Source organism: Apiospora marii (assembly GCF_038362585.1).
Source record: "Apiospora marii strain CBS 49790 chromosome Unknown utg000004l_segment0_segment1, whole genome shotgun sequence".
Taxonomy (NCBI): Eukaryota; Fungi; Ascomycota; class Sordariomycetes; order Amphisphaeriales; family Apiosporaceae; genus Apiospora; species Apiospora marii.
The window spans coordinates 2640425-2654892 of NW_027117376.1; the positions used below are offsets into that span (position 1 = coordinate 2640425).

Genomic DNA, 14468 nt, shown 5'->3' on the forward strand with positions numbered 1-14468 from the left:
CTAATTCGCGCGCCCCTAGCACTAACAATAAATACTCTTGGCAAGCCATGGTCACCGCCAACCTGGATGGCTTTCGATCAACAGCTATCATGTATGATTATTTATTCGAGTGATGTAAGACTGTTATCATTCTGCCAGATTCTAGACTCCCTCTTTCCTCGCCACCATCATCAGATTCCTTGGCGAAACGCGGTAATCGAAGATGGGCACTACGTCTACCTCACTAGCCCCCTGCTCAACAAGGTAGCAATACCGATCCAGCGCAATCACGCTCTCCACCAGCTTACAGCAAAGCACGCTGAGGGTCCAGAGAATCGCGATTTGCCCCTTGCAATGCCGGTACCTTTCGTCATACTCGATGAGTTCTTCGTCGGATACGGCCTCCTTATCAACCCCGAGGCTGTGCATGGCGCGCCGCGCAAACTTGGCAAAGCTGACGGTGTCGCCCTTCCGGATGCCCCAGGGCGTGCGGCTCTTAGCCGAGACGTCGATTCGCTTGTCGTGGAGGAGCTTCTCGAAGATGGCCCGGTAGAGGCGCCGGTTCGAGAAGGTCGAGTCCGGGCTGCTCAGATCCGTCCGTTCCCAGTTGTTGGGCGCCTGGCAGCCCGTCATCAGGGCGGTCGCGCTTAGCGTGACGTGTCGACTCCGGAGTCTCGCGCTGATGGGGAAGCCGTCGGGGCACTCCGGGGAGCGCGGCACGATGTGGTTGTAGCAACACCCGACAGCCGCGAGTGAGTCGATGAAGGGGAGCTGGATGAAGTAGCGCAACATGTGCTCGGAGAGCTGACCGCAGGCGTGCAGTCCGACCAGGATGCACTTCTGCCCGTCGGCCCAGGCGGCCATCTCCTCGGCCAGGGCGGGCGTCTTCCGATCCACGTAGCGCACCAGGTGCGTGAGCTTGTACTGGGGAACCCCCAATGTCTCTGTAAATGATGCCGAGGCCGCGACTTGTGATTTACTGCCATCAATGGCCAGGACCCGGAGCTGCGGGAAAAGATACGCAAGAGTGACAGAAAGATAGCCCTGGCCCGAGCCAATATCGATGACGTGGGTGATGTTCCTTTCGGCGCATGCATCTCGGATGAATGCTGCAGCTACCGACACCTCGGCTATCTTCTTGGTATTCATCTGAGCCGTCAGCTCAGGCGGCAAATCAATGCAGGGCCCTGCACGCTGCGCGCGGGGCAGGGAAGCCGCGCGAAGCTGCTCCAGCCACCTGGTGAGTGACTCTGGTGGAACCCCGACGTCTGATTCTGGGGTTATGGAAGCGTGGTAATCATCGATGCTGTCAATCAGGTGGTGCTGCGCCAGACGGTGGTCAGGTAGCGACGCCCACCAGGCCGTCCACTCTTCGGGCAGCGCAGCCCATGCATTCTGTATCAGGGCATCGTTGACATGAATGCCGCCAGTGATCTGACGCACCAGGGGAGACTCGATCAGATCACAGAGGCTTGCGGCGTAGTCGTCCAGACCTCGTGTTGTGTCCGGGAGCGCAGGCATTGGATTTGCAGGGGCGGTGGGGTTTGCGCGGGAAAAAGATCAGATACCCGTCTAACGGAGATTAAGCAGCAAAAGAGGGTTTGCCTGTTTTTAGCTTGGCATCACCAGCGAGTCAAGTCTAAGATGCTCCACCAGCAAATCACCGACCGGCATGTCTAACGGAGACTTTGGCTTATGTCTTAGATGAAGGCTAAAAATCTTAAATAGACGACGTTCGCTGTTCGATGCTTGGCAAATCCACTTGATGGATCACTAGCAACGTCGAAAGTCCCGCGGGAGACGACTCTACAATTGCAGGGCGCCAACCCAAGCAAAAGCCCAGGGTCGCCCAGTTGTTGCCTTTCTGCACGGTGTACTGTGGGGGCCTTTATGAGCAGGCTGTATTGCTCTGTAGGACTGAACATGACCCACGGAATAGCATGAACCGTTCTTGTATGGTTTTAGTGTGATGTCAGGCAATGTGCCAGCGGAGAAGCAAACTCGCTGCCCGGGGAGCAGGGATCCGCATATGTTGGAGTTGTACTTGGCGAACTGGTCTCCTGAGATGCCATATCTGGATGCCAGCGCAGCGCATGAGTCACGGGACGCTACTTTCTCAGTAGTGCAATCTGCTCACATCTCCGATAGTGGCCAACTAGTGTCCAACTCATATTCGCGCTGAGCGGTTGCACCGGTACGCTGTATTGTGTCAGGAACGAAGGAAACACAAATCTTTAGCACGATAACAAATTCCCGGGCCGACCGGTGTAAAGACGTTGCTTACTTTTGACACTCTCTGATAGATGAATTCCAGGCGTCTGTGAGAGATGGTTATCGAGCCGCCAGGGCTCGCAACACGGAACGTTCGGCGATGGAGCTGATGACAAACTTTCTCGCAAGTTGAAAGGCATTCCCATGAGTCCTCTGGCCAATCAGTTGTCATCGCGGACGGACCCTCCATAGTCAACCCTAGCTAAGGTCCAACTACCACACACGCTAGAAACGGTCGACTTGTTATTCGTATCTGGCGTCGAACTAGCAAAAACAAAGTTCAAAAAGGGGGGCGACAGCGGCGACGTTGTTGGTGGTGATTGGGAATGGGAGGTTGTTGGTTGGTTTCCTCAATAGGAAAACAAAGCTAGAAAAGGGGGCGGACGGCGGCGATGTTGTTGGTGGTGAGTGGAAATGGGAGGGAGGTTGGAGGTTGGGGGCGACAGCGGCGATGTTGTTGGTGTTGATATGTGGGAATGAGAGGTTGGAGAATAGAAAAGCTCAGGAATATTGTTGAGAATTCATAATAAGGTATATTCCCAACTGGTAGTGGACTTATCGGTTGAATCGATCCAAATACCACCCCCCTTAATGCCATTTCCCTCTAGTGATTATTCTATATCCCCCCTAGTAACTATTCCAATTCTCTCTAGTGATTATTCCATTTCTCTCTAGTGCCCTGTAGTAACTCGTTTGCTTAGTTCTTTCCCTGGATGTGTCGCACACTGTCTTTCGGATGCACACTAAGCCAGCAATAATGGTGGCTTGAAACTAAGTAATTTTCATTCATATGCTCCCTTCGTAAAAGCTGCCAGCATGAGACTAAGTGTATTGGAACTTCGCTACGAGGACCAAGAGAAGTACACACTTATGGCCATACGGAACAAGGTACTCTTCAAGATTGAAACCAGCCCCTACACGGTCAATACATTTGGACGAACTTCCCACAAGATTTATCTGGCAATGACGGTTGCGAAGGGGCCTAGCACCGCGCGGGAGCAATTCATGAAAGCACGTAGCGACTGGGTGACGAAGGACGACAGTGCGAAAAACATCTGAGGGCAATATACAGCGGTTGAGTCGGGAAAGACTAAGGTGTATCAGTCTGGCCAAGAAAAATAACGCTGATTGCAGTGACTTCTTCGACCAAGTTGCAGTTCAAGAGTTGACCTGTCCACAAGTGAGTGTTCTGAGAACTATGAACATGTGCGGCCGAATGCAACGTGTATTGGCCCCAATTGTCTCGCTGATGGCACTGCCTTGCTTGCCAATCAACCCAGGTAGTACAGAGCGGTGGACCACATCAAGCTGACATTGTCACCAAAAGTATATGTCACGTACTACCATTCCGTTCCATTGGTTGGTGGTCAGGGCGGGCTCATGGTAACACCAGCAAGGATAGATTGCTTCCCTTAGAGGCCGTTCAGTAATCTCTTCTCACCAGCACGTGCGGCGTTCCTTTAGCCGCCCATTCCAATCATTGTTCATGCCACACAACTAGCACAATTCCTGCAATCTTTACGATTGCAATTGTTGCCTGGCCAAAAATGGCGCGCCCAGTCCTCTCGCTCGCAGGTGCATGTACTCACTCCAGAGCCTTCCTTTGCGGCAGGCGTTTTCTGTTGAGCCCGAGAATGAGCATCACCGCTCTGTATCAGATTCTACGCAGCTCTCCGCCCCAAGGGTACGCCACATCGACATTCGATGCCACCCATGCCCAAGCCAACCATGCCGGAGATACTGCCTTCCATAAGGCTGCTGTAACCGGACCCCCTGTCGCGTATTTAGAACGGCTCCTAGAGACTGGTGTCGACGTGAACCAGCCCAATTCGGCTGGCAGACTACCTCTGCATGTCCTCTGCAGTGTCGGGTACTGGGACCCTGATACCCCGGACAGTGTCGGGGAGATGATAAAATGGATTATCCGGCGAACCAAAAATGTCAATGCATGCGACCACAAAGGGGTCAATCCCCTACACCTAGCTTCTACGCTATCTGAGCAATTGGTCAAGCAACTTTTGGCGGCAGGCGCTGACCCTGCGGGGCCGACGCTCGAGGGCTTGACGCCCCTGCATCTGGCCGCCCGTGCGCGTGAGAGCAACATCGTCGGCATTTTGCTAGAGGCACTGGAGACTTCCGACCACCGTAATGTCTCGGTGCAACGCCGGTGTCATCTCAATGCGAGAGATCAAGTCGGCCGTACGCCTCTACATTATGCATCTCGCTCTGGCCGGCACGAGACCGTGTCCCTCCTGCTGGCCGCCGGCGCGGACCCCGCCCTGGAGGACGACCAGGGCCGCACAACGCTTGAAGCATGCACTGAGTTCGAGGAGGAGCAAGCGCTGTGGGCGGGCTGGCGGAAGCCCGATCGGTATGAGTCCCAAGAGCTCTGGAAGCTTGTTATGCCTCGAGGCTGGGACGAGTACGCCGCGGGCGGGCTAACTCTCGAAGACCCGTTGCGGCCGTGGGTCGGGCCTGGGAGAATTCTGACCAAGCACTTGGAGAGTGGATTCGGAAGCTACTGGACGCAGGCTTTCCGCATAGAATCACCCCAGGAGACCACACGCATAGAGGAGATTATTGGTATGCTTCATGATGCCTGTGCCAGGCGAGGGGAGGCGGAGGGTCGTCAATCAGCCGCGGCGCGATGGGCAGATTGCATTTTACACTGCAAGTCCAAGGAGCTTGCACACACGGTAACGGGCTTTCCTTCAGCAACAGCCACTTGGCACTGGCACAGACAATAACGAGGGCCCTCCCTCGTTTCCCTCCGACGAGGGCGTGATGGAAAGTTTACAACGACGGGTGTCCGAGGCTGCAGACCGGGAGAAGAAGTATTACACGAGACCTGGCAGCCCCATTGGCTTCGACGTCTTCGAGCATCTATTGTTAAAACGAGAGTACCATGTGATCCAGTGGCTGTTCCGACAGGGCGGCCCATCGCTACCGATCTTAACGGAAGCGGCCATTCCCGAGTTTGCGCGGCTGTTGGCCCAGCACGGCTTCGCGCACCTCCTAGAGACGATGCTCGACTCGGAGTACTACGGGCCCATGATCCTCGACGCCTGTTCGCACGCCCACCACGACCCCCGATACGGCTATGGCTGGGTCTCGGCGGACCCAATCCTCTTGGTGGCTGCGCGACGAGAGCTGCCCAATATGGATGTTCTGCGCCTGCTCGTGGAGAAGAAAGACGCGGTGAGCGGCAAAGGCATGAACCTAAACGCCAAGGGCCGCACCGGACAGGTGTTCTTCCACCATGAGATCGACTACCCGGGCCGGTTCTCGGACAGCGACGAGCCCATTGCGCCCGGGAAGAACACGGCGCTCCACGAATTCGCCAAGGGGCGGCACTGGTGGCACGTGGCGCAGGGTTTGCCCTACCTGCTGGCGGCCGGCGCCGACGCAGCGCAGCGCAGCGAGGCGAAGCAGACGCCCCTGGAAATGGCGGAGGCTATGCTGCTCCCATATGGTGGCGAGGAGACGTTCACGGCTCGGGCGGTGGAAGTACTGAAGGGGAAATGCCCGGGTTAAGGGAAGCTGGTGAGCGACTTTCGGTGTTTATTCCTTCCTGTTCTAGTGTTTATTACACGTTAGTCCAGTGTCTCACGAGGGATGGAATAACCGCTTATTCCAGAAACTTCCACTGTTCCCTCTCGAGACATTCTATTACCCCAAGAAGAGTAAATGCTGACACCGAGAGTCGATAGGTACGACGTTCCAGTGGTGAGCATTCCATAGCATACAGTACTGCAAGATTGCCATAGTTACACCATCCCAACCAATTCTTCATTCTCCCTACCTCGCGAACCGAATCCTGCAGACTCCGAACGTATATGACACACACAAGTCATTCTTCAGTGGTTTCCAAAGTCATAAAATGTCATTGACATGCTTGATAAAGTATATACATTTAAAGATAAAAAGAACTTTTGTAGTCTTTTCGCGACTAGCCCGTCCCTAAATATAGATCATAGATCCATGAATCACCCCGTGATGCTTCATAAAACCAAGCCCGCTGAGACTGATCGATCCCCGCTCGCTCCATATAAAACAATGTTGATCTTGTCGTTCGTTTGGTAATTGTGTGTGTGGTGGGTAATTATCAAATTTAGCTCTGGAGGACCTTGAGGGCCCGGCTCAGGGGGCCGGCCAGCTGGGTCATGGCGGCCTTCTGGGCGAAGCCCTTGGTGACGAGGCCGGTGAGGGAGAGGAGCTGCGAGCCCTGGCCGAGGAGGCCGGTGACGCCCTTGAGGAGGTCGCCGGTGCCGTTGAGGACGCCCGACAGGAGACCCTGGACGGTGCCGAGGACCTGCTTGAGGACGCTGTCGATCTCCTCGGTGGTGCCGGACACGACGCTGCCGGTCAGCTTGGACACGATCTGGCCGACGTTGCCGAGGACAGGGGCGAGGCCCTTGACCAGGTTGCCGACCGAGGCGGTGCCGCCCAGGACGTCCTTGACGAGGGGCTCGACCTGGCCGACGATGTCGACGGCGGTGTCGACGACGCCGGAAAGGACGTCGTTGTCGCCGCCAAAGGTGACCTTGACGCCCAGGAGGCCGTCGGTGATCTCGGTGGCCCAGTCGACGGCCTGCAGGCCCTCGGAGGCGACGCTGCCGACGATGCCCTCGACGCGGGTGAGGACGGTGAGGGCCTCGTCGCTGTTGAGGATCTTGTTCAGGTCACTGTGCGGTTGTGGAGTCAGTCTCAGTTTCACGTTGGGAGGTGGGTTGAGGATGTGGGGGAAGAAATAGAGATTAGCACATACATTCCGCCGGTAACACCGCCGAGCAGACCACCGACCACGTGGCCGAGGATGCCCTCAACCTTGCCGGTGATTTCGGGCAGCAGGTTCAGGCCGAGGCCGGAAGCGCCGCCGTTGTTGCCGCTGTCGGAGCCGGAGCCGCCGCCGAGGAGACCGCCAACGAGGCCGCGCTTGGCGGCCTGCTCGGGCACGGCAATGGGGTTGGCCGAGGCGGTACCGAAAGAGAAAGCAGCCAGGGCGGCCGTGGAGAATCCGGAGAAGCGCATCTTGAGAATGAAGATATCGAAGAAATATAAAAGCGGGTTGAGGGCGTGGTCGTAAAAGGTGGTATAGGTCGTAAGGGTGTTGAAAAGAGTGACAAGCCGAAGCTGGTTGTGGGTTAAAGAGTGACAGAAAATAAAGGAGTGTGGGTTGATATCTTCAAGAAGGGATGGGAATAGAACAAAAATTCAAACAGCTTGTCGTCCGGAAGGCCACCAAGTTTTATACATTCTGGCCTCGCTCTTCTTTCTTCCCTAATCCCTACCCGACCTAGTCAGGGTGAAATGGCAGACGAGATGACGCCCTGCTGGGTGCGCTGTTGGGCGGGCACGACGGCATCGCTCGCCCCGTCTCTTTGGTCAGTCTTGAGATACGGATCTTCCAGACGCGTGATTAAGGATTCTCTGGACAAGCACTTTTCACTGGGCCCTGCATTTCCCCGCGCTAGGGTGACGCAGTCTATCTGCTGGCCTATCCTGCCTGTTGCATCCATGTCACCTCACGGCCCCCATGTTCGGCACTGGGTCGCGGTGGGGCCCTCTGGCCAGTGGCATTGTACAGTAATTTCCCCTGGCCAAGTGGGACCGCCGACCGGCAATGTCGATCGTGAACCGTGAGCTGTCAGAACCGGGCCTTCCCCACCGGCGGTCATCTCCTAGTCCCCAAAACGTGTTTCGCCTATACGGCAATCGCCGCGAGAACTCCATTGATGCTCAGCATGGAGCGCCCTTCTTGGGGAGATAAGAAATGGTACAATCTTCCTTTTCCTAGGGGAATATCCGTGCGCCCATTTGGGAAACTGGGAAAGACCCCAGGCCAGCACTCAGGGGCCAGTTTAGTGGGACAATCGCTAACAATTACACGGCTCGGCGCGGCTAATTCTAATCTTTAATAAGGATCCGACGGGGTAGCGTGCACTAGCTTGGGTACCAAGAGGCCATGACGACATAGCTGGCTGCGAGACAGAGTATTCCAGCTGCATTCCGCGCTCAAGGGGGTTAGATGGCTTGTTGTTTCTTCCTAGCCTCTCGCCCAATGTGAGGCTATTCATGATGTAGGCAACCAACAGGCGAGATAGAGAGCAGCAAATAGAGGGCCCGACCCTGCCTAATGGATGCGCTAATGTTTATAGTGCCGAGTAGCCCCACTGTCTGGCCCTGCACGTGCAACCCAGAGCTCCATCAAGTTTGAAGACCTCAGGAGCATAATACAACTACATGTTTTTTCAAACATCTCATTCTCTACCCCTCCGCTATCGGGCGTGTACCTACACCGACTAAACACCATGTAAGATGATGTTCAGCATCGTTCCGCATCCTCACTACTCATAGGTCAAGACCTGTGGGACGAAGTGCACCGAGCCCACGACCCCATCGGGAAGCACGGAAGCAATAGGACAATATCGAGGAGACTCACGACGAAGAAATACCGACCTCATTACAATGCAGCCAAGAGGAGTCCCGATGGTAATGGCCGACCGAACCGAGATATCAACAGTTGAGGGACAGCCCAGTTGACTGGGACAACTGGGACGACTGCGGAAGCACCACCGCGCCGAGAATCCCCTCGCGAAGTAAGGCATCCTCGCTGTCTTCACCACCATCGGCGATGCAAACTGGCCGCGTCAAAAGGAATCACTTGGTCCTCGTCCTTTGACGCGGCCAAGGGGCGTGCATGGACGCCGATATCACATCTTATGCGCTTTCTTACATGCAGCTTCTTTCTTTTCTTTTCTTTCTTTTTCACTTCTCTTTTTCGTTTCACACCAAGGACCTCTGTGAGAAATCAAACACCCAAGATGGAAGTACTGATTTACCCAATACCTTGGAGAAGTCTCAAAAACCATCCAACACAGCACGGAAGCCTTTCGAGTCGACGTCCATTGTTCATGCACGCATTCTAGCTTGTCGGGGCCCGTCCGAGTTCTTCGTTTTACTTTTTCCATTCATATAACGCCTCTAGAGTCTCACAGAGAGCAGCTTATCCTCGGCAAGCATTCGAATCAATGCAGCTACACGAGAGTCACATCCTCTGGCGCGTCGACGCACCCTTGCTTGTCCCAATCGAGAAGACCCGCTACTGCGACCATCTTCTCTGACGGACGAAGAGGATGTGATGAGATAGATGTCACATCGCACAACCAACCAGATGCTTGGCTGTTGGATCCTGGATCTTCGCCTCCCCCTTCGGCCTGCGGGCTGCGAGACTCTCATACATGCGTGGTCGCTCTTTCGTTAGGCGAACAAGGTATGGCGGGGATCGTAGTGAGTCAAGCTGGACCAAGTGGATGATTGGGCCCGCGCCCAGCGCAGACTACTTCAATTTTCGCCTAGGTACACATTTCTCGTCTCTCAACTCGATATCTCTCGGCCCAACCCCTTCGGTGTTCAAGCCAGGATAATTGTCTTTATCTCTGCGTTCCCCTCCTCAAAGAATCGCTTTCCAACCTGTCCCAGACCCCGACGCTCGTATATATTACGGCGTCCAGTCTCTGCGACCAACATGACAAGGTAGTCCTTGAGCTCGACCACGTTGTATTCCTCCTTCGGGCCGTGTGGCTGCTTCAGAGGTTTCTTCAGACCATGTGCTTCTGAAAGAACAATGAGCTCGTATTGGCTTAGATCGGCTGGCGGAGGGCCGGATGTGTCCAAGGTCAAGGCGCCGATGGGGCGACCTCGATCGTCTAGGATCTCCAAGGGACGAGGGCTTTCTGAATTGGGAGGGCGGGCCTCATAGAGACCCACGTTATTCGCAGCTTGGCCCAGTCGGAAGGCTTTGAGTGATTTTGTTGAGAACATTAGATGATATGGCCTGAGCCAGTTCGTATCCACGAAACCTTCCGGTATCACAGGACGGCTTGGGGGTTGGTTTTCGCCAGGGGCTCTGTATCGTCCCTCCGGAAAGGACCTTTGCCAACCTTCCGGAAAGGCCCTCTTCGGATGCGGGAACCCCCGCCCCGTGACATTTGCGGGCGCCCAGCGGCGCTTCTCACAGTCCCATGTATAATATCGCAACAGGGGTCGAATTCCCTCCTCTCCTAGCGCCGCTGATTCATAGCGTTTGATGGCGCCGTCTTTATCCCGATCTAGGTGAAAGGGAGTGGCGTATCGAACGGCGCCTTCCCAGCCCACCCAAGACCAGCTGGGTAATGGGTCTGAGCAGATCCGCCGCTTCAAGGGAACCTGTGGTCGCCATAAAAGAGTCACGTCCAGGACGCTCTCAAGAAGTCCATAGATCAGTTTGGTTTTGAAGCTTGTCTCGAAAATGCTCCCAAGCCCCAAAAATGCTCGCTCGATGTCGCCTTTGTCGGTGAGCTCTCTGTGTGTGTACTGTTCGACGGCATTCACATATTCGGCGAGTCTTCGCGAACGCACGAGGTGGGTCCTGCCGAAACGATCGGTCTCGAGGCATCCATCCGCCCACCGCCGGTCTTCATGTTTCGTGCTACCGTCGAGGAACCCAGCAGCCGGCGGCTTCCTTGCCCCTTCTTTGTTGCCCTCGAACCATTCCGGATTCAAGGTCAAGAAGTTAAGAGGGTGTGTCTTCCCTTCAACGCCATGGTCCATGTCCTCGCGACAAGTCATGCCTCGGCAGTACCACACCATCTCATCGTGGGCAAAAACGAGCAGGCGACGCGATAGCAATCTCTCCTGGAACGTCCACCCACGCCGGTTCCAACGCGTGCTCTCGAGGTTGTTTTGGTTGTCCAAGGATGCTATGATATGAGCCCCATGGACTTGGGCAGACGCTTGTTGGAGGTTACGTTGGATCCCAACACTACCCGGCGTCATGGAGGGATTGCTTCGCACCCCAGCAATTCCGGACTCGGCGCTGTCCCCGGAGGCAGCAACGAGGGTCAGCAACGCACCTCCATAGATTCGATCCATCTGGCCAGTCTCCAATTCGGCCTGTGGGTCATTCTTGTCCTGTAGTTTGCACTGTCACTTGGTGTCAGTTCTCAGTACTAGATACTGCTGGCGATGGTTTGTTCTTGGGGCATACCAGTGCGTCAACCCAGAGATAACGTAGTCCAATGGCTTTGACAACCTCCATCGCATCAGCGATGGTTCGAGGTATTGTATTTGGGGGTCTCGTTAACCCGTATGGTTTTTGGAGAGCCGCCATGTTACTGCGTGTGAGAAGGAGTTTCTGTTTACCACCCGTTCCCCACATGTAAGAAAGAGCAACATAGGGAATCGACGTGTCGTTCAGCTCGACGATGCATCGCTCCTGGACATCGACAGCTCGAAGGTGCTGTGGATTCTTTCTGGCGGCTTCCCATCCGTGCGTATGGCATCTGTCCCCATGCTTCTCCATGCACTCCGATAACCATTGTCCAGCGATTCGGAGCTCTATCCATTTGGGGTCGACCTTCTGCCCGTGGCTGAGAGGTCCCCGGGGGTGGGAGGAAGAAATCCGATCGTCCGCAACTCGAAGGTGGAAATTACTAAGTAGTCTCCGTTTGCTCTCGGGATGGCCAGTGTAGCCCCAACATTTGACTGCGAGATGACCCGAGGGGTGCTTCGTGCTCTTGCTGGTGTACAGGGTGACGGTGAGTGAACACTCCTTTCGATACCGATTCTTGCGCGTCTCTTCATGACTCTCCATGGTCATCCTTTGAAGTTCGTACTCTAATGGGGTGGTGGCCAGTCCAATAACATCCTTGTTGAAATTGACACCGTTCGCGGTGTCGGGGATGGCGCCTCTACCCTTTGCAGCTGATTCTTTGATCACGATGTATGAAAGAGGGCCCATAATAATGTCTTCTGCACCGTTAAGGAAGTCTTCTGTCCAAGATGCTGACGCCTTTTCACGCTTCGCGGTGCGCCCAAACGGCCAGTGCTTGTAAATAGACGGCAAATCTTCCTCTGCAAGTTCGGACAGAGTCCAGTTCTTGTAGGCACCAGAGACGTGCTTTGCTACCGCCTCAACTCTGAGAGGGTCGTTTTGTGGCCTCGACAGCATGTGCAGGAGAAGGCGACAGAATGGGCACGAGCGCTGCCGGAGAAGTCGCTCCAGTGGCGTCTTCCACTCCATTTCTTCTAAAGCACACTCACTCGACCGGAATTTTGCAATTGGAAACTGTAAGCAATGGCTGCAGAGAGCGTCCTCTTCAAAGATCTCAAGACTCTTGTCGTGTAATTTGTTGCTCAAAGTTGGGAACAGCGGATGGCTCGCGTTCGCCACCATTCCCATTGCCTGAGCTGGAAGACCCCTCTTTTTCTTGGAATTCGTTCCCGGTATCGTTTCTAGTGCTGACGTGCTCGTGGTAGCGGAGGGGTGTTCTGGCCGGGAAAGCTGGATACTGGGGTCCCTGACGGTCTGTGGATTGGATGGCGCTGATTGCGACCTTCCCTGTATAAAGGGTAGCCGAAGCCTTGACGTCTTGGATGAGTAATCCATTGCATAAAATGGCACGGGGTAGCCACGAGTCAAGTCAAATTGGAAGATTGGAAAGGATGGTGACCTTTGAATACTAGGAGGTTGAGGGTAGGCTAATGCTAACTATGAAATCTTTTTAAAGGCACCACAAAGCATCTGCAAAAGCGTGTTTCGTATAAGCACTTGTCAGCGATCCATGATTGTCCATCTACTAAGCCTCGGAAATCTCTTGGCGAAATCAGGCTGTGTTATATGGCACGCTCATTGGCCAACGAGCAGGCCTATCATCCTTGGCATAGTCCATTTGCTGCAGTGTGGTTGCGCAGATTTGTACGGAGGTCCCCTTTAAAAGACTGACAGGATTTTAGAAGCGGACCTCCGTACCAGCCTATATACAGGTTCTTCCTTTCGATTTAGCTACGTGATATCTGTAATTCTAAGATTTCAACTCTTTCTATCGTAATTCTAGCACATATCGATGTTTTGATGTCGCGAAGTTGTCGATGGAAATAGATATGTTTCCTTATCCTGCACAGTCGCGACTATCGACCGAGGGGGAAGAGGGCCGACTGGCTGAAAACCAAGCGCGCGAGAAGTGTGGGAAAAAGAAAATCAACCATCCAAGGTGCCAGGTTGCTTCACACCATACAGCCTCGTCGAAATCGATCGACACAACCCCGCCCCCAACTATATGCGCCGTTCCTTCCGTCGCGCGAAGCGACGGTATTGTCGCATGATTATTGGGTGCAGCGCCTGATGTGGCGGATGACTACGGTAACACAGCAATAAGGCTCCTGCCAGCCACCGGTACCCCGCCAAGCACCAGGTGCTTCTTCCGTCGCCAGTTGGGAAGTAATTTGCGATGCCAGCCATTTTAGAAATAGGAGGTAGCAAACCTCGGAGTTTCAAGCGCTGCTGCTGCCACAGTATGGTTATGTGGCTTGATATCAACACCACTTGGCCCAGCAAGCGGCCGCAGGAATAAAAATAGAATAAACCAGCACTAGTGGAATAATAGGTGTTCTATAGACCTGCTTAGTCTCCAGGAGACTTGGCCGGTTAATGATTGCAGGGGCTTGCCAGGCCTGATAGACGACAGCCACCCTTCACAGTATGTCGGGCTGACCTCGGAATTCTCCAGCCGCATGGTCGAAGCAGGCTGTAGCTGTGCGCCCACGAAGCTGTGGGGCAGTGTCCGCAGCTGGATAGTCATGGCTGTGCCCGTGCCAGCCCTAGGTCGCGCTTAGCAGAGCGAACTCTATCTCGACAACGATCTAGCGACGCGGCTATTGCGTGGTCACGCCCGACTGACCTTTTGACACATCATCGATGACAAAAATCTAGACGGCAAGGGGTAGGGTGGCGTCCCGGCGGACGTGATGGCCGAAGCAGGCTGTGGTGTAGCGTCGTGAACTAGCACCCTTGCTCGCTGCACAGTCATCTCACAGGTCCGCGTCCCTTGCCAAGCGGTGCTATCAATACATCGCTATCAATGCATCGCACTCACATGATTATATATGCTTTACTGTCAAGAGTTTTCTACCGCGCCTAAGCGTTACCTGAAACCAACCCCTAGGCTATTGCCATACCCAGATATTTTTATCCTCTTCTTTTTATAGACTCCCGTGATTCTTTCGCCGCCGCACTTAACATCTACTGACATACGTGACGAAAATGAAATCTATTAAATAAGAGGAACCTCCATGCCGTCTATCACTACCACATTTCTCGAATAATCCACAACCGCGTCGTGCTTCCGCATGAAATCGAGTCCAAGAAAGAAAACTGACTTCTGCCCATCGCTTTCGGG

At 54.5% G+C, this 14468-nt stretch overlaps 5 protein-coding genes across 5 annotated transcripts; 2 read left to right on the forward strand and 3 right to left on the reverse strand.

Moving 5' to 3' along the window:
- Positions 1-141: 141 nt before the first annotated feature.
- PG985_007817 (uncharacterized protein) lies at positions 142-1500 on the reverse strand (the record flags this gene model as incomplete). Its single annotated transcript, XM_066827585.1, has 1 exon — positions 142-1500. The coding sequence occupies one exon, from the start codon at positions 1498-1500 to the stop codon at positions 142-144; it is 1359 nt and encodes a 452-aa protein (XP_066685260.1).
- A 1566-nt stretch (positions 1501-3066) lies between these two features.
- On the forward strand, positions 3067-3309 carry PG985_007818 (uncharacterized protein; the record flags this gene model as incomplete). Its single annotated transcript, XM_066827586.1, has 1 exon — positions 3067-3309. One exon carries the CDS (start codon positions 3067-3069, stop codon positions 3307-3309), a length of 243 nt encoding a protein of 80 aa, XP_066685261.1.
- Positions 3310-3884: 575 nt separating this feature from the next.
- On the forward strand, positions 3885-6090 carry PG985_007819 (ankyrin repeat-containing protein; the record flags this gene model as incomplete). The annotated part of the gene is made up of 3 exons (XM_066827587.1): positions 3885-4833; positions 4991-5735; positions 6018-6090. The coding sequence occupies 3 exons, from the start codon at positions 3885-3887 to the stop codon at positions 6088-6090; spliced, it is 1767 nt and encodes a 588-aa protein (XP_066685262.1).
- Positions 6091-6361: 271 nt separating this feature from the next.
- Positions 6362-7281, reverse strand: PG985_007820 (uncharacterized protein; the record flags this gene model as incomplete). The annotated part of the gene is made up of 2 exons (XM_066827588.1): positions 6362-6935; positions 7019-7281. 2 exons carry the CDS (start codon positions 7279-7281, stop codon positions 6362-6364), a joined length of 837 nt encoding a protein of 278 aa, XP_066685263.1.
- A 2382-nt stretch (positions 7282-9663) lies between these two features.
- Positions 9664-12313, reverse strand: PG985_007821 (uncharacterized protein; the record flags this gene model as incomplete). Its single annotated transcript, XM_066827589.1, has 2 exons — positions 9664-11202; positions 11279-12313. The coding sequence occupies 2 exons, from the start codon at positions 12311-12313 to the stop codon at positions 9664-9666; spliced, it is 2574 nt and encodes an 857-aa protein (XP_066685264.1).
- Positions 12314-14468: the final 2155 nt, after the last annotated feature.